This window comes from Cyanistes caeruleus, chromosome Z, assembly GCF_971803275.1.
Source record: "Cyanistes caeruleus chromosome Z, bCyaCae1.hap1.1, whole genome shotgun sequence".
In the NCBI taxonomy this organism is placed as follows: domain Eukaryota; kingdom Metazoa; phylum Chordata; class Aves; order Passeriformes; family Paridae; genus Cyanistes; species Cyanistes caeruleus.
The window spans coordinates 31,578,372-31,596,625 of NC_141732.1; the positions used below are offsets into that span (position 1 = coordinate 31,578,372).

Below are 18,254 nucleotides of genomic sequence, written 5' to 3' on the forward strand. Positions count from 1 at the left end.
AACATCACCAAAATGCCTATTCTGCTCTAGAATAAAACTGACATTGCAACATACTGGTATACAGACAGGGAATATCCTCTGTGGTCCTAACAAGGCATTCCAGTGGGTATCTTTCTGTGCTACCTTTTTAAGTGTGCAAAGACGAGAAATAATGTGCTACTAAAAATGCTTGAAAACACTACTTCCTTTTCAATCGCAGCTGGAAGAAATAAATTTGCCGTTTTCTTTTAAATATAAGAAAATGAAATCCTGAAGAAAGGTTTTCACTGACTGCTAGATAAAATATTTCTAACCTCTCACCTATGAGATTAAAGCTTTTTAAAGTTCACAGTTGAGTACATCAGAGGCATAGCAAGTCCCACTGGTCTTAGCTTGAAATGAGTAAGTCCTTAACGGAAATGAAGGAACTAAATAACATGTGACTTTCATCAGTGACAGCAACATCCAAGCATAACTTAATTTAATAAGAAGGAAGAAAGATTTCTTCTTTAATTCATAGCACAAAAGATAATGATGCTTTTAGATTCAGAGCAGATGCTCTGTGAAAAAAATCAGCACTAATTAAAGTCCAAAAATTGTGCATGAATTTTATTACTTTGTTTCCTGAGCTAGATTTACAACACAACATGCAGATGCACTTAACAATGTACTTCACTATACATTCTGCACTTGTGACAGCTGTGCAACAAAAGTAGCAACTGAATTTCCAGTTTTTATTAACTTCAAAAGGTAACAGAATCTTCAGTAAACAAAAGCTTCACCGTTAGTGTCAGTGTTGAATTTCCAATGCTTATCAAGCTGAAAGGATTAATTTCAGTAGATATAAAGCTCTTCTATTTTGACACAACTTCTACATTAGAAGTTTTGGCAGTGTTTATTACATTTCTTTCACTATTTAGACATGAGAGTAACAACTTAAACACATTTAGGCACTAATGTCTTGACTGAAAACACAGAAGGGAACAGTAGTGGTAGAATGACAAACAATCTCAGCACAAGTAACTTATGTAATTCTGACAAGTTTCTTTGATGAATCACCAAGCTTACTGCAAGAACTCTACATGCATGTACAGCAAATGATGGCTGCATAAAATGTCAGTTCTTTAGCAACCAGGTAACAGCGATGATGCAAACACACAAAAATGGTGTGCAGATGGGGCTCAATTTCACATCTTTTACAGGCTCTAAACATTTGATTGAGAATCTTTGTCTTTCAGGAAATGTAAGGGAATTTTGGGCATCTAAATAAAGGACAGCATTTCTTTTAAATCTAAGTATTAGACATTTCAGGAAAAGTTGTGAATCTAACTTCTAACTTTTCTGCCACCCTGCATGAAAGTAACACTAAAAAGCTATATTGAAAACAGAAACCTATTTACAAAGGAGAGTTACAAACAAGGTAAGCAGTAAGCATCCATGGCTTTTCCAATCAATGAAACTCTTTCACTTTTCCAATGAATATTGAGTTATGACTTTACGTTGAAACATGGCACAAATGAAGTCCTATACTTATCAAAAAAGAGCAGAGATACAACAACATGCAGTACAGATGTACCTCTGATTTGTGGGTTAAAAAAAAAAAAAAGTCTCGATTCACCTGACACTGCTCTACATGCTACTGAGAAAGGCTGAGATGCCAACAGAAAATGTGTTTTGCTTTTCAAGCTAAATTTGAAATATGCTAAGCTGAACTAAGAAGACAGGTACGCTTAATGACTAGAATTAATAAAATGCTCATCACATTAGCTCATAGCCATGCACATCTCTGAATTAAGGATTACTACATATGAATGCTGGATGTGAGAAATGAGGCAGGTAGCACAGTGTCTGTGTGAAACTAAGCCACATAATTTTTTTACACTGGCCTGAGAATGTATGGCCTGAGAAATCATAAGGAGGAATCCAAACAGTCCTTGGAGAGGGAAAACAACCTTTGAAGGTCTTGTTTGTTCCTTGTTGTTTTCTTACAAGAAATGATCAAGGGGTGCTGCTCCTAACTGCCCAATGATGGTGATGTGTTGATGACCAATGAGAGTTTTACCTCTTGGTAAACTTCCCAGAACTGTCTACAAAACAAGATCTGGAAGAATGAAACTTGTTCTTTTGCAACTAGAGCTAAAGAGTTCATGTTGTCACTTTCGCTGGTCCTAATACAGTGTAACAACTAAATACATTAATAGTGATGTACATGAAAAAGAAACCCAAACCATTTTATCTTTTAGCTTGGCTATCATCTTGTTCTTTGGAAGGGTCTAATACTTTAATCAGAGTATTTTGTCAAGCATTGGAACAATCAGTCGAGGAAGTGGTAGAATCAGTGTCCCTGGAAGAGTTCAAAAAATGTGTAGATGTGGCACTTAGGACAAGGTTTATTGGTGGACAAGGCAGATCTGGGTTAATGGTTGGACTCAATGATCTTGAAGGTCTTTTCTATCTTGAATGATTCTGTGAGCCTTGTTGAAACTGACAGTGCAACTACCAGTAGCAGTTTACACACAGAAAGACTGAGAACTGCCGTGGAATGACACAAGTCTTCTGTTTTGTATTTTGAAAGACCTAATTTAGCTGAACACTGACCACTCCACTGCAGGACAGCCCAGAAATATATGTTAAGACTATCCTGGTTGGCACTTACATGCAGAAAGCTGCTTGAGTAATGACCTAATGCCCATGTGCAACGTACTGCTACTTAAGCTGCAAATAATCAACAGCCTGCACTCAAAAACAGCACTTGGTAGTACATTAAAAATTCCAGATATGTTTAAATGCTCTAAAGGAAGGAGACAATAGTGTTTAAAGAGGCAGATGAGTGAAATTCGTATTTAAGATTTGCACCACATACATAAGAGCAACAGTATTAAAAAAATTCTGAAACTCTTGGAAGGTGCCTTTTCTGCAACCTCCATGGTTAGAGAGGACATATGTACAGTTTTCTGTGGAAACACTGAAAGTAATGACACACAGAACAGGGAAAATCTGATACACACCTGGAAGAAATCTCTGGGGAACTAAAGCTAAAATGCTTCCTTTTATCATACAATGAAACATATCCACATTTATCCACTAAGCCAATATGGCCAAGAAACCTCTGGTAACATTTACAATTAAAAAAGTACACAGAAGAGACCAATTAATTAAAATCATACTTATCTAGCTCAGCTGAAATTCCCTCTAACAAGACCCCTACTACTTGAGACACACCTCAATGTTACTGTGCTCCTGAGGCTTCATCCTCAGTCGTCAATGCTTGTCATCACTACAGGGGTCACTGCAGGTATAGGGTTCGTGCTCTGCAGGACTGCAGTATCAGATGCAAGGAAGACTTTAAAATGTCATGAGCATGTCACGTTCTTGTACACTAGTGTAGAATGGCCTCCCAAAGATAAAGGAGTGTAGGCCTGGTTTAATCTTCTCAGCCAAAGCCATTATTATGTTAAGATCGCCCTCTGCTGTCAAGTCAAGATCTATCTTTAGGCTACGAAGAGACTTAAAAGGTTTTTTGCCTTTTTGCCTGCAAGGAAATAAAAACATGTGTTTAAAAAAGAACAAAAGAAATTTCTCTAAATCTGCTTTCCATTATCTGTTCACTTACGTGTCATCCTCTATGTACTTTATTAAAGTTAAGGCTTTTCTGTGAAGGACTAGCAGAAACTGTGCAAGGAAAGTACTCCTTAGAGACAACCCAGGCTTCAGGTGAAAGATCTGTTAAAAATAAAGAATATTAAGTAGATATGAAAACTCAAAAAATATTTCAGGAATCTTGAAAATAAAGAAACATTATGCATACACACATAACATACCCTTAATTATAGCAAAGCAAACAAATAACAGCAGATTTGTACATAATCAGCATGCTTTCTATGTTTTCTTTGTGCTCATGTACAATAAATTAAGCTGTATTACAATTCTGTTTGGATGATTATCTGAAATTATTCACAGTTAGGCAGCTTTTTCAATACTGTAATTGTAGACACTGTTGTACAGCAATAGAAGATGTCCCTTGTTTTTCACACTTAAACAGGAGTTTCAGTTTTATATCAATATTTTTCTTTCTACTTATGTAGAGAACAATCACAGCAGTAGTATGAAGAAAAGCTACCAAACCATTAAATTATGTATTTGTGTTAAACTATCTCTTACAAGGGGTCAAAGTACTGACCTGTGTTTCTTTTTTTTTTTATGAAAAAAGCAACAATTACCTGATCCAGGAAGGCTTTTACTAATGTATCTCTATGCACAATATCTTGAAAGACATTTCTATAGAAAAAGAAAACAAATAAATGTGTGAGTTAATGCCAGTAAGGGATATTAACCTTACAGGAGTCAAGCACGGCAGTAGCATGACTACTGATAGTCTGGTTGAAATTAAAAGTGAACTTAAAATTGTAATGAATTATAATTCTGGTATTTTTAAAGATAACACAGAATTTTAAAGCACTCAGATGAAATGAACTAAATCCAGGAAAGCCACTGGGCTCTGTCAAATACACTTAGCCCTATTACACCCCTAATTAAAACAGGCAATAAAACTAACATGACATGGTCAGAAGTATTACTGAAAATTAACTTCAGTAATATTTGATGTAACCAAACTACTGAAGGACCTGGTAAATTCCGCCAGAAGAAGTGTAACTACCAGAACTGAAGAAGTTTCTTTGCTTTTAAGAAGCTCCATATACTTTCTTAGCAAGAAGGCTCTGTACTCTACACTCTTATGCCAAATCAAGTAACTCTGTGAGATGGGAGAAGAATACGTACAAATCAGGTGTGAAACTCTCATCAGTGTGGATAATATGATCTTGAGACATTTCTTCATCTGAATTAGCTCTCCAAAATGCAGTCAGCTCAGATCTCATGTATCGTCGTTGGTTATAGATGTGCTCATGACAAGGGGGCATCTGCTTCACTGTATTGACATCCACATCTATGTGTGTAGTAGGGTATGGGGCATACATTACTTGGCGGAAGGGCAACACAAAGCTTCCTGTTGCATCCTGTTTTAGTGAAAAAAAAAATGTCCCTATTTTAGTTAAAAACATGAAGCTGTTCTGGAACAATACAATATTAAAACACCATGCCTACATTTTATTACCTATTTGTTTATATGTATTTTGTTTGGGACAACTGGTGGTTCTACTGCAGTAGTAAGTCCTTAATACTGGCTGATTTCCTTAACAAGAAAATGAAAACAGGTACTGAGGTATATTTAGAGACCTGGTTTCTGAGCCCTTTAGCATTGCTGCGTTATAGTTACCTGGTAAGTTCAGACTGCTTACTAGAGCAAGAAGCATTATTTTTCTATTCAGCTTCACTCATTACTACACACTCTTTAAAATACTCGAAAACTCCAGGCCTGACGTGCCTGTTCTTCCTTGGTTTTATAAAAACACAAAAACTTTAATGTCTTTTGGAATTCTTGCCCCAAGCCGAAGTAAGTGTATTATTATTGAACTTCAAAATACAGAAACAATCCTGAACAATCCTCAAGAAACAGATGTGTCATAGAAAAGACTGGCTTGGAATTTGTACATTAAGGTAATTACAAGAAAAATTACAGTGCCAGAAAAGATGACATCAAGGGAAGATGATGTATTTTTTTTAATGTGAATGTGTATACATTCACATGCACACATATGTGTGTGCATATCATATGCAAAAACATACATTAAAGAATGTTCTTAAACTACAGAATAAAAGAACTTTCCTAAGCATACTTACTTTGAGTAAGCCTTGAACAAAAAGTCCTGATTCATATTTGAAAGAGGATTCACTTCTACAGAGTCTGGAACACTTCCGCTCAGACGGTGTGAGAAACAGGCACAATGTTCTCACAATCTGCATAAAAAAGAACAGTTTTGAAAAATATGAAAATGTAAGGAAGTAAGTCTGACTAGACTGTATTAGGCATTTCAAATTATGAACAAAAGAGTTCACCATGCATATTAGAAAAGCCAAAACTTTATAAAAGGCCATAGAACAGTGACATGCTTACTTTTACTTATTTTTTAACTATGAGCACTGTAAGCCACACTATTCCAACTTCTTGTCAAGTAATGAAAAAATGCAACCTATTTTTGCAACCAAGTTGTTTTTTTTTTTTTTCTCAATTATGTAGAACAAATCACTTTTGTCTTCTACATCTTTCTTTTAATAAACATGAGTTACTGCAATTACTCTCCTAGCCTTTTAGGCCTCTTATTTTTTTTTATTCCATATTGCAATAGCAGTTGCTGTCTCAAATCAGGCACAGTCAATTTTGCAAATAAGCATCCATGCTTATTTCCTCAGTAATTTCCTTAAACTCTCTACTATACTGAACACAGGTACTCATCACCCATCTTCAAACCTCTGGGCTGAAATAGCTACCAGTAATCACTCCAAATATAACATATATTCCATTCTGCTCATCTTTCAGTCTTTACTTGTGGTGTCCTATCTGTGTCTGTAAGATATTTGAAGGCTCTGTTCTTGCACAACATCTTTCTGCAGTACCTAAAACAGTGACAACATAACTTCTGACTGATGCTTTTTGTCACAATATGCCACAACTGTTATTTTTTACTTTGAGGCAAGCTGAAACATGCTATTAAGAAAGCAGTTACTTCAGAAAAGTGGTACGATGACACCAGGAGCATGCTGCTAAGAACTTGTAGAATAAATTTATAAAATTTACCCTGGATGGATCTTGAAGCTGACTTTTGTTTACACTGTTTTTTCCTATACTGTCTAGCTTATTGATATTTTATTTTACATATTCATAAACATTTAAACATTAAATCCTTTTTATTATTAACTATTTAATGATCCCTAAGCTTTTTATAACTACTTAAGCTTCTAACATTTCCTCTTGTATTATATATAGCATATGTGTGTACATATATAACAATTCTCTTGAACACATAATATTTCCAGTAACTTAATTGTGTGGAAATCTTAAATCACTGAAACAATACCTATTAACTATGGTTAGCTGTGATTTCAGCTAAGGTCTGAGAATTTTATTTTCTCTGGTTTGCCTGTTGCTTGTGGGCATCTGCATTCACTGTTGCTAAGATCAGAAGTCCTTTATAACTGCTGGTAATACACATGAAATCATGCATTCCCTCTGCCCCAGTTTTTATAAAGCATAATGAACTGTTTATTTCAAAACATAGGTTTACTAAAGGTATCTTTATTTTTTTTAAAAAAAACTTTTATGTTTTAGTAAAGCAAGGAGCCCTATAAAATACATAGTATATAGTATGTATAGTCTATATATATATGTATAGCAAGTAATGTATAATGTGTTCAGCAGGCCCACTGTTCATCACTTTTTTATTTCATATTGAAGAAACACACACAGATTCCACAAAACACAAGCAGCTCACGACACAGAAGTATGTTTACTAGTCAGTGCAAGAGAAATTATGGTGACACTAATTGATAAGAGCATACAGACAATACGGTATGGGTATTGTCTGTATACTCACCATCTGTTCCCCAGGGTTCAGTTCTGGGCTTGGCTGGGCTTCAATGTATTTACTGATGATCTGGATGTGGGGACTGACTGCACCCTCAGTCATTTGGCAGGTGACACCAAACTGGGCAGGAGCATTGATCTTCTCAAGGGTAGGAAGGCTTTGCAGAGAGACTTGATAGACTTGATCAATGGCCAAGGACAAACTGCATGAGGCGCAAAAAGGCCAAGTGCTGGGTTCTGCCCTTGGTTTACAACAACTCCACCTGGCACTACAGGCTGGGGGCAGAGTGGTTTGAGAGCTGTTCAGGAGAAAGGGACCTGGGAGTGCTGGTTGACAGCCAGCTTTAAATGAGCCAGTAGTGTGCCCAGTTAGCCAAGAAGGCAAATGGCATCCCGGCCTGTATCAGCACTACTGTGGCCAGCAGGACCAAGACACTGATTGTCCCCCTGTACTTGGTTCTTGCAAAACCACACCTCAAATCCTGTCTTTACTTCTGGGTCTCCTGCTTCAAAAAGGACACTGAAGCACTGGAGAGTGTCCAGAGAAGGGCAACAAGGCTCATGAAAGGACTAAAAAACACATCTTAAGAGGAATGGATATTTACTCTTGATAAGAGGAGGCTCAGGTGACCTCATCACTCTTTACAATTCCCTGAAAGGAGGGTACAGTGAGGTCAGGAACGGTCTCTCCTGCTCTGCCTTCAGTGAGAGGACAAGAAGAAATGGTCTTGAAATGAGATAGGGGAGATTCAGATTAATTATTACAAAAAAAATTTTGCTGTTAGTTGCCAGGCACTGGAATAGATTGCTCAAGGAGGTGGTGGAGTCCCCATACCTGACAGTGTTTAAGAGGCATCTGCATCTGATGTGGTTGAGTGGGTTAGGGGTTACAGTGGCAGTGCCAAGTGGATGGTTGGACTGGGTGACCTTAAAGGTCTCTTCCAACCTTGACAATTCTGTGATTCTATGACATAGCTGAAATGGGCAAGCCAGTCAGGTCTCTTCCATTTGTGTATTTGAGCTAAAAACATGAATTTTAAAAGCTCAGACTCATTTACTCTTCATTATGTACTGTATCAGCTAAATACATTGGTTTTCTTATAGATGTCAGAATACAACTGAAAAGCGATTTCCTAGCAGAATCATCTTCTGCCAGACAACATTACTCCTTCCTTCTTCAGCCTCAAGTAGGTTTATAGATTAACTTTGTTCCAAGTAACACTCCTAATAATCAGCATTTAAGTTCAGTTTATTAGAAAGTATGTTACCTTATTAACTTTTTCTGCACTGCTTCCTACGACTACAGAGCAACCACAGGTCTGCAGGTGTGAACTAATTGCACTGCAAGTAAAAACAGACATAGGTTAATACATTTAACCAGATATTTCAAATGAAACAATTATCATTTTCACAAGAAGAATAAAGTGCTTCAAGTATAAATATAGCTTACATGCCCATACCCACGAGATTTTGAACAGTAGTGTAGGTTACTACTGAAATCCAGAAGTTCAACAGCTCCTTCAGTATTGGAGACACATGTGATGGTGTATAACTAGATGTCACCAAGCACTACATATATGAATGCAGTTATGCAGGAGATACAATGAAAGGCAACAGAATATCAATTAAAACCTATTAAATGCACTATCCCACAAGAAGAGACCAAATTACTCTCCAGTTCAAACTATTTCCACTTACAAATTAAAAACAGGGCGAAAAGAGAAGCACACAACTCAACAATAAGCATGCTATATGCCATACCATTAATGACTCTTATTTAGTGTTTATGCACAACACAGGTTTTTTGCTATTTCAAAAAATGCAAGACTTTGACTTAGAGTCATATAAAATTAAATGGAGGCATCAAAGAAAAATGTGTATTTGATAGGAATTCTACTATCAAACAACAGTCTGTTGTGCCTGTGACAACCGAGTTTACAGAGATGCAGCTATTAGCCCAGAGTCATTCTTCTAAAATGACAGAAACCTTTTTAACATTTTATTGACAAAAATCTCAAAAAGCCAAACACGTCATTGTTCCCCCTCCTATAAAGAAATCTATTTCAATCCATGTTCACGTGCACATGCAGATAGATACATTCAGATGCATACACAAGTTTTAATAATTTTACTACAGCATAAATCAAAACTGAACTTCATACTTGAGGAGAAAGCCTTCATGGCAACTATCCCCAATGTCATCATCATTTAGCACTGTGTCACTTATCTGAAATGCAAGTAAATATAAACAAAAGTTAGACAAGAATCTGACCACCTTCCAATTAACTGATTTTTTGCTTTGATAGATAGGAACTTTTTGGAAATAATATTTAAGTTAAGTTGTAAGGCTTCCCCAGAAAGCATAATCTTAAAAAGACCTGACTCAGACAAAACATTTTGAAAATGAGAAAGTCACCTGATTATTAAGTCTTCACCAGTCACAAGTAAGGGTCCTCCTAGTTTTGTTTTTTTTAATGCAAAAAATGTCCAGAATACTTTAAATTAGTGCATGTCATATCACTTCTACTTCTTCCACGAGAACACTATAAGGCACTGAAACAGGTACCAACACCAAATACATTAATATGCCTGTTCATTTTGTTTTGCATCAAACCGCCTTCCCACTCATACAATGACATCATTCTATGAAGTCAATTTTGTTAAGTGATGACCATGAAAAAATACTGCCATTCCTTACACCATTTAAGAGAACTTGATGTGAAGCAACAAAAGTATACAGGAATTTAGGAAAATGGGCATTTTCTCTGGCAAAGTGAGTACCAAAGTAAAGGCCCAAAGGTATGTTTTATGCAGAGGGAGAAAGTCAGTTTTTAAAATTTCAGAATACAAATAAAACAAGAACTTACATCTATTTCTTCTGGAACACTGTGTGATTTCATAGATGAAAGGAGTTCCATTACAGGAATGACTTCTCCTGTGAGCATTGGAATGATGCTTTGACCCTGCACAATAAACAAGATGCTTGAAGTAAAAGCACATTGGGCAGTATTAGAAGTTACTACTAACACCAACTTGCAGCATTACATACAAAACATCCTAACTTCCTATTGCTTGGAAGGATAGTATGAGCAGAAATTGATGCACAGACTTATTGGGCTTTGCTTATCAATAATTATGAACTGGAAACATATATTTGGCTTTTCAACATCATGCTTAAAATGTGTTTCTGGGTCTTATGCTAATTTTCAACATCAGTTTTGACTGGCCTAGACAACACGTGTTTGATAATTTGATCACACTATGTTATCTACAATTCAGTGTTGAGCATTTTATGTTCAAGTCTGATGTTTTTAACAATGACTGGAAAACAAAACCAGGCATATTACTTATTAACATGCAAAAATACTTTCCTGACTCATCTATCACAAAAAAACGAGCCCACAATCTCACATTTAGAGTTTCAGAAATCAAATTATTTTCATAGCCTCATAATTAAGTCTCCAAGCACATTTCAACATGACAGACCCTATATGTCTCCATAATTTTAAAAGGAGACCTAACCTAATAGAAAAGCAACCTTGACAGAAGGCTGGCATGACTCTATGGAGAACTTCAAGTTCAAGCTAATGAGGTTTTTTTTCTGAAAGGAAATATTCTTGACAGATTTCTACTTTATCCCTAAAGTGATGAAATTTTTCTTTAATTTGATCACAGCTTCCATCATCCTATCTTCAGAAACTTTGCCTACTGTGCGTGTCACATTATTAGCCAGTCCAATGCATCCTCCTGGATCCCAAAAAATAAGAAGCAACACCAACTTCTACAGTCATCTGATGTAGTTTTGCATCAAATGTTTTTGCAACGGCGGTGTGCCACGTGCATCCACCAGATGGCCCTTACCTGATCCTCCATTCTTTCTGTGCCTTCCAAGACAATCTTCTGGAAATGTTCTTGCCTCTCCTGAGCAACAGAAGCAGTTACATATAAACGCTCTGGCATTTGTTCATACATGTATGCATACAACAGTCACTCAGTACAGTTTCTTTCCTGTGGAGTCACGCTGCTTAGATTCAAATTTTGATGTTCCAGTGTTTTTTCTTTTACAGAGCTGACTTTACAAGGAAGTGTTGTCATGCAACACAGATCAACACTCCCTGCTCTGCCCTCCACTGCACATCTCTCATGTTAGGGCAGGAAAGGAAGGGTTTGATAACAATGTCAAAACATTTTCTTCATTCCAGATCAAGAAAATGCCACATGATCAGATTATGAAGAATTCCACTTTATGTGTTGGTTTTTATTTTCAAATGGATTCAGTATTGATTGAGGATTCCTGACAAGAAAAAATTAAGATCTTCAGAATGAGAGAAATTATTTGACTGAGGAAGGTGGGAAACAAAATGCCTTTTTCCCCCCAACTCTTGAGGCATTTACAAGTCCTCAAAACATTGTTTTATAAGTAATTACAGGAGACATGAAACCTCAAAGTACACAAACCACAAGGTACAAGAGGCTGAACAAAGCTCTGAAAACAGACTCATCAGCAGTTGAATAGCAAACCGCATTTAAAATTAATTTACAATGGAATAAAGTTATTATTCACAAAGATAATTTGGCGTTAATCACTGGAGCATCAACACAAGTCACACAATATACCAGACGCTGGGAGAACTAATGATAACTTTTGCTAGATGCTGACATGTTACTGCATTTTTACTGGTTACTCATTAGTTTCCTGTGACTGACCTACTCAGAGTTAATCAACTTCAAGTGAGAGAAGAGTTTGCAAGAGTTTTTTTGAGCAGATGAAGAGGGAATAAGCTAGAGTAGTTTGCCCTTAAAGCAGCAGTAAAACTTTCCTAACCATCTAAAAGAAGCACCAGTGAAAAATAATACTGGAACAAGGCAGATTCCTTCAGGGCACCTCCACCCTTCAGACACAGAAGGAAGACATCCCTGACAACCACTTTGAAAGAACTCAGTCTTCTTGAAGACACGTCTGAACAAATGGTGTAAGACACTTCTTTTCAGAAAGGTAATTGCACAAAGTTATTAGACAAACATGCAAGTAGGTGAAAGGGGTTTCTAATCCCATATTGATGACTTGCTCAGAATTGCTTGTCTTTCTTTGCCAGTCTGCTCCATGTTTCTCCTAATTCTTGAGTTCAGAAGGCTTCTTCTCAACTCTAGCTGGAAATGTTGTATAACTTAATAATTTTTTTGATTTGCTGTATGTAACCATAGCTGCTAAACTGCCTCAAAATGCAGACTACAGAATGAAGCAGTTTTAATTCATTATCACTGTTATGATAATTCTAGAACTCATGCCTAAATTTTAATCTACATTTTCCAGTTAGTTTTCTAACAAAAACGGAAAAACTGCAGATATATGCAGGGATATGTGCTCTCCCTAAAAAAAAAAAAAAAAAAAATCTGTTTCAGAATTTAGAATGTATCACTTTCTCAGCTAATTCAACTGACCTACCTGCTCAAAGAAAAAAAAAAATTGTCATTCTTGATGCTGCTTGAAGGTTACTTCAACTGTGAAAACATACTGGACCAATACCTGTATACATGGTAACAGAAAGCATACATGGAGCAGTATCTAAAAACTGAACCAATATATTATAGCTAAAAATGATGGATAACTCTTATTTGACCACTCACATTAGAAGTCAGTGCAGATGACACTAAATGAAAGAAGCAACGTAATCAGGAACATGAGACATTCATGAGACATTCACTTACATCAAAACCACTAACATCTAGCAGGGTTTTAAAAGACTAGAAAAGGAATTAAATATTTGCATCAATATTTGCATATTGAGAAAAAACTTTATGTACTATCCTTTCTCTGAAAAATAAACCCCAGAAAATATGATAAGCCAGTGATTCAGAAAGCACTACCAGCCATCATCAGGCAATACAGCAAAAAGGAAACACCACCACAAAAAATTATTTCTGTAATTAGTTCAAATAAAAGAACTCAAAGAGTAAGTTTAAAGTATGTTGACTCAGAGCAGAAGATACCAGACAAATATGCATCACCATAAACATTACAGCTGATACGAACTCTACTGCTCTAAGATAGCTTGGAATCCATGAAGATGACAAAAAAAAATAATTTTTACCATTAGACTGTTATTTAGTTTCACGAAAAATACACAAAAGTTTTCACTAAATAAGGAAATAACCATGATTTACCCAAAGGTCAGAGTTCCAAAGCTTGAGAAAAATTTAGCATGTTTTCCTTTTTGAATTTCAGGAGTAAACATAGTCGGACTAAAGCAGCTGTACTTTTATATATCTCTCTTTAGTTCTACACAGCTTTAGTCCTGACAAACTGTTTAGTTTGTCACCCTCCTTTTAAAAAATAAACCTGTAACAGCAATGAGAAGATTAACTGCATCCCCTCTTCTGGAACCCAACATGGAAAACAATGATTTGGAACACAGTAAATTTACAATTATACCTAGTTTAAATACAAAAATGAACACAATTAAAAGCAACAATTGATATGAAAATCAGAGAGATTAAAAACTGTACCAGAAATCTCTTTCAACTACACAGTCTCATACAGGCTATATAACATCACCAGGATAATCCTGTGGCTAAAAATCCCAGCCTTGACCTTGCTGAAATAATAATTTGATAACCTTTAACCTACAGAACTGTACAGAGAGCAGCCTTTTCTGAGTTTGTGTCTCTGGACTCCACATAACAGAGGTCACAGCATCTCAATTTTTGCTTCTGCACAAGACAATCTAACAGTTATTTTAAGTAATGAACAATAAACTTACCTTATGCATCCATATCCTTCCTTTCCTTATAATATGTGTTAACCTATCGACACATACTCTGTGAAGTGGCAGGTAGAAACCAAGTTCACTTTGTGGAAGTATAATTGATAGTCCATATGTGCTTCTGTCTCCGTTCCAGTTTCCATCAAAGATTAATGACACAATGATTACTCTTTTTTCAGCCAAAACAAAGAACTTCACATCTATTGCACCACTTTCTGCATTCCGAAGTATTTCTCCATTCAAGGTGTGGTTAGCAAGAAAAGTTATTTCACCGTCACTGAGAAGTACCTGTTCTGTCTTTGGAGCCCAGATATGCCGTACTCGGGGGCCCAGAATATTGTCCCAGTAAGCAAAAGTGGCAGCTAACAATGGTGACTCGCCATTCAAAGAGATCTCTGTCTTAGCAACTGCAGGAGATGGTGGTGGACAAAGAGCTGACATGCCTATTTCCTCTCTCTTGTCTAGCTGAAATGCTTACATTACCTAAAAAATAAAAAAGTTTTTGTAGGGAAAAAAAAAAGTTAGAGCAGCCCTCATAATTATCTCATCTTCTTTTTACATGGGCAATTAATGATAGGACTTGTTTTAAGCCAAGACAGAAAATATTTAGATTAGCTATTAGGAAGAAATTGCCCAGGAACAATGTTAGGAACAAGTGGCCCAGAGAAGTGGATACCAAATCCCTGAAAATACTCAAGGCTAGGCTGGATGGAGCACTGAGCAACTTGATTTAGTGGGACGGCATGCCCAGAGCAGGGAGCGTTGGAACGACATCATCTTTGAGGTTTCTTCCAACCAAAACCCTTCCACAGTTCTTTTCTTTCCAAATGACACTTTCAAGAGGCAGTCTGACTTCTTCACCCGAAATTTCATCGCAGACTTCATTCAGGAAGGAAGTTTATATATATACATATGTATGTTTCACATGACAAAGTGGTACGCTCTACAGTCATCAGTCAAACCTCAAATGCCCTTTACTCACTAGAGAAGTATGATAAACCTGCACAGCATACAGTTTGTGTATGAAAACTGACACGATAAATATATTCCTTACATGAAATGCAGGGTGTTATCATACAAGACAAGTGCTCAGCACTTCATAAAATGTATTGACAGATAACTTTTTGTCATGTGTGGACACAATTCCTGAACATTTTCCCCAGGAGTTTCCACCAACTCTACAGCTTCCCCATTCTGATGAGGCTATAGCAGATAAGAGGAAGTTCCATCTTCCCTAAAAGTTATGCTAGAGTCACAGGAAGATATGAAATAAAAAAGGTTTGCAAACAAATTCAACCAAGGACAGAAAACTGTAATAGCTAGAATCCACTCATATTGAGGAAAATCTCTCATAAGCAGTTGGCAACTTTCCTTTCCTTTCTGCCTGCAGCACTCCACATGACAGCAGCACCCGGAATCCCACCCGGGACCAACGGAGCAGGAACACACACCTCACTACTGCAGCTCTAACTCGCCCGAGCTCAGCATCTTAACTTAGTTTTCCTTTTATATTTATTACCTCACAGCGTAAGGAAACGTAAAGCCTCTCTCGCTCCGGCTCCTTCTCAAGCGGCAGCCGGTGCCCCGCCCGAGCGGCAACAGAGAAGCCAAGGCCACCTGACTTGGCCATCTGACACCGTGACTTCACGGTTTTCAGGGAAGACACGACGGCAGCCACCCCCACTAACTCCTTGCACCCATGGGCTGACCAGACATTCGTATGCACCACCGCCTCTCCAAACACGCGGCCGGGCCGCTGCCACCTCGGCGGCTGCGGCACCTCCGCGCTCCCGGCCCGGATCAGGCCCGTGTCGAACCGTCCGGGTCTGTTCTGAACCTCTCGGGGAGGCGGCGAGGAGGCAGCTGCGGGAGGGCCGTGCTCCTTTCCCCGCAAAGCAGAGGGGCTGCTAACCCCAGCCCCATCGCTAACACAGCCCCGCCGCCCCGGCCCCGCGCCCGCCTCACCTCGGCTCCGGCCGCTGCCCCGCGCCTGCGCCGCCCCGCCCCTCCCGCACACGGCGGGCTCCGCAGGCGCGGCACCGCCCTGGCGGGGGAGCCGTGCCCAGCGTGACCTCCCTGGGCGGGGGCAGCCGTGCCGGTGTGTTTCTGTCAGGCGGAGTGGGTCGCAGTGGAAGGAAAGAGGCCCAATCCAGTGTATCTTGCGGAGGAAGCCAAAAGACGAACCTGTATTGTGCCGGGAGCATCCGGAATAATTTATGGAGTGGCTTTTAGGCCTAAAAGAGGAGGTTGGTAATGCCAGAACTGGGCTGGTATGCAAACAGTGCATGCCGAATGGTGAAGGTGAGCGAGGTTGGTTTAGTGTTGCAGGTACGTGGTGAGTGCCTACAGTCCTTTTACTTAATTAGCAATCCTGTGTGGAGGCCTATGCGGGAGCCAGAGAGCAACTCCTTATTAGGAATTATAGTGATAGGATAAGGAGGAGTGGGTACAAATTGAAAGAGGGGAAATATAGATTAGATCTGGGGAAGAAATGCTTTACTGTGAGGGTGGTGAGACACAGGAACAAGTTGCCCAGGGATGCTGTGAATGCCCCATCCTGGCAATGTTTAAAGCCAGGCTGGATAAGGCCTTGAGCAGCTGGTGTAGTGGGAGGTGTCCTTGCCGGTGCTTGGGGTATTGGTCCCCTTCCAATCCCTTAACATTCTATGACTGAAATCACCACACTCACATATTAGAGGTATTTATTTATTTACAGCCTAGAAAATTGGGCTATTCTGAAATACCTGGAGGACATGTGTCTTTGGCAGCTTGAACAGGCCCATACAGGAAGTCTTAATAGGGCACAGAAGACCTGAGGTGCAATTTTTTTTTTTTTATTCATACCCTCCAAATTTAGTCACAAAAATCACGCTCCTCAAAATTCGCAGAATCATTAGGATTGGAAGGGACCTCTGGAGATGATCCTATCCAACCTCCCTGCCGAGGCAGGGTCATCCAGAACAGGTTACACAGGAAACCTGTATGCTACTGGGTCTTTAATGTCACCAGACACACTCCATGACCTCCGTGGGAAGCCTGTAAAAACCCCTTTAATCATAGACAATTGAACAGCATCACACTGAAAAAATCTAGTCCTCAGCCAGCTAAAAATTGCCTTTTAGATTACTTTAACTAATGATTTTAAAAACAAATGTTGAACATGAAATTACTTACGTCTATGTGTTGGATTGTAATTTTAATTTCTGAGAAGCAAAGGTCCAATAAAATTAAAAAACCCAGACAAAACTTGTGTAGCCATTACAAAAAGGCTTGGAGGAATAATGGAATTAAACTTAACTGGAATTAAACTTCTATTTAATTTGCTTAATACAAAGATTGGGCATCAAACTGGCATTTGACTAATCACCTCTTGTCTAAATAGTAATTTATGCAGTTCATAAAAAAACTTTGTTTTAAAGACACAGACTATGGTTTGTGTCTTTAGTATAAATTGATTATCATGCAATTGTAAACACTAAGCTGTACAGTAAAAAAAAAAAAACACAGTATTTGCTATTAAATCAGTAATGATAATAAATAAACAGACTTCGGAAATAAAGATGTAAGGTTTGTCATCATTTTTTAACTGGATTGTCATGTAGTCTTGCATAAGACACTTAGTATTGCTGTATCAATTTTCCAATTATAAACTACCTCGAGAATTCTACATTTAAAGTCAAATCATCATGTTCTACCTAAAGAAACATAACTATGAATTACAAGTCCCTTATTTTTTCTCAGAGTTATAGATGAGTCTCTATAAGTGCTGTGGTGATAGTGTTGGTAGTGTGAAATTTCTGTCTCTCATAGCAATATGGTTGTTGTCTTTTACATCACTGTTGAATACTTTCTTCTCACAGAGAAGAGAGTAACAATCTCACTGCATATAATCCGAAGAGTCTTAATATTTCTGTGGGTGACTTTTGTGGACACATCAGATAATGATGGGCTGCAGTGCAAGCAGTTATTTTTTCCCCTGACAAAGAATACATCTGGCTGTGAAACTTAATGCTGCACATCTGCACAGAAAT

At 38.0% G+C, this 18,254-nt stretch overlaps 1 protein-coding gene and 1 long non-coding RNA gene across 3 annotated transcripts in view; one reads left to right on the plus strand and one right to left on the minus strand.

Moving 5' to 3' along the window:
- Positions 1–561: 561 nt before the first annotated feature.
- Positions 562–16,268, minus strand: C9orf72 (C9orf72-SMCR8 complex subunit). Of its 2 annotated transcripts, none has more exons than XM_086869685.1 (11): positions 16,189–16,268; positions 14,221–14,706; positions 11,321–11,380; positions 10,327–10,422; positions 9,622–9,686; positions 8,728–8,800; positions 5,719–5,835; positions 4,759–4,994; positions 4,200–4,257; positions 3,593–3,702; positions 562–3,511 (listed from the first exon to the last, which is right to left on the minus strand). In XM_086869685.1, the coding sequence occupies exons 2-11, from the start codon at positions 14,662–14,664 to the stop codon at positions 3,325–3,327; spliced, it is 1,446 nt and encodes a 481-aa protein (XP_086725811.1). In that variant the 5' UTR covers positions 14,665–14,706; positions 16,189–16,268; the 3' UTR covers positions 562–3,324. The 2 variants fall into 2 exon arrangements, with proteins under 2 accessions (XP_086725811.1, XP_023803702.1); XM_023947934.2 differs by having other exon boundaries at positions 15,743–16,197.
- The window catches only part of LOC147648317 (uncharacterized), a 67,631-nt gene continuing 65,597 nt past the window's right edge, over positions 16,221–18,254 (plus strand). Inside the window, exon 1 of the long non-coding RNA XR_015281134.1 lies at positions 16,221–16,524. This is a non-coding gene — a long non-coding RNA (uncharacterized LOC147648317). The remainder of the gene's footprint in view (positions 16,525–18,254) is intronic.

Bases quoted from the DNA above. Each gene is read 5' to 3' on its own strand.
- C9orf72 (XM_086869685.1), bottom strand. From the start codon at position 14,664: ATGTCAGCTCTTTGTCCACCACCATCTCCTGCAGTTGCTAAGACAGAG. The intron at 9,687-10,326 runs GTAAGTTCTTGT...CTTGCATTTCAG, and splicing joins GTGTTCCAGAAGAAATAGAT to ATAAGTGACACAGTGCTAAA. The intron at 3,512-3,592 runs GTAAGTGAACAG...ATTTCCTTGCAG, and splicing joins AAGTACATAGAGGATGACAC to GCAAAAAGGCAAAAAACCTT.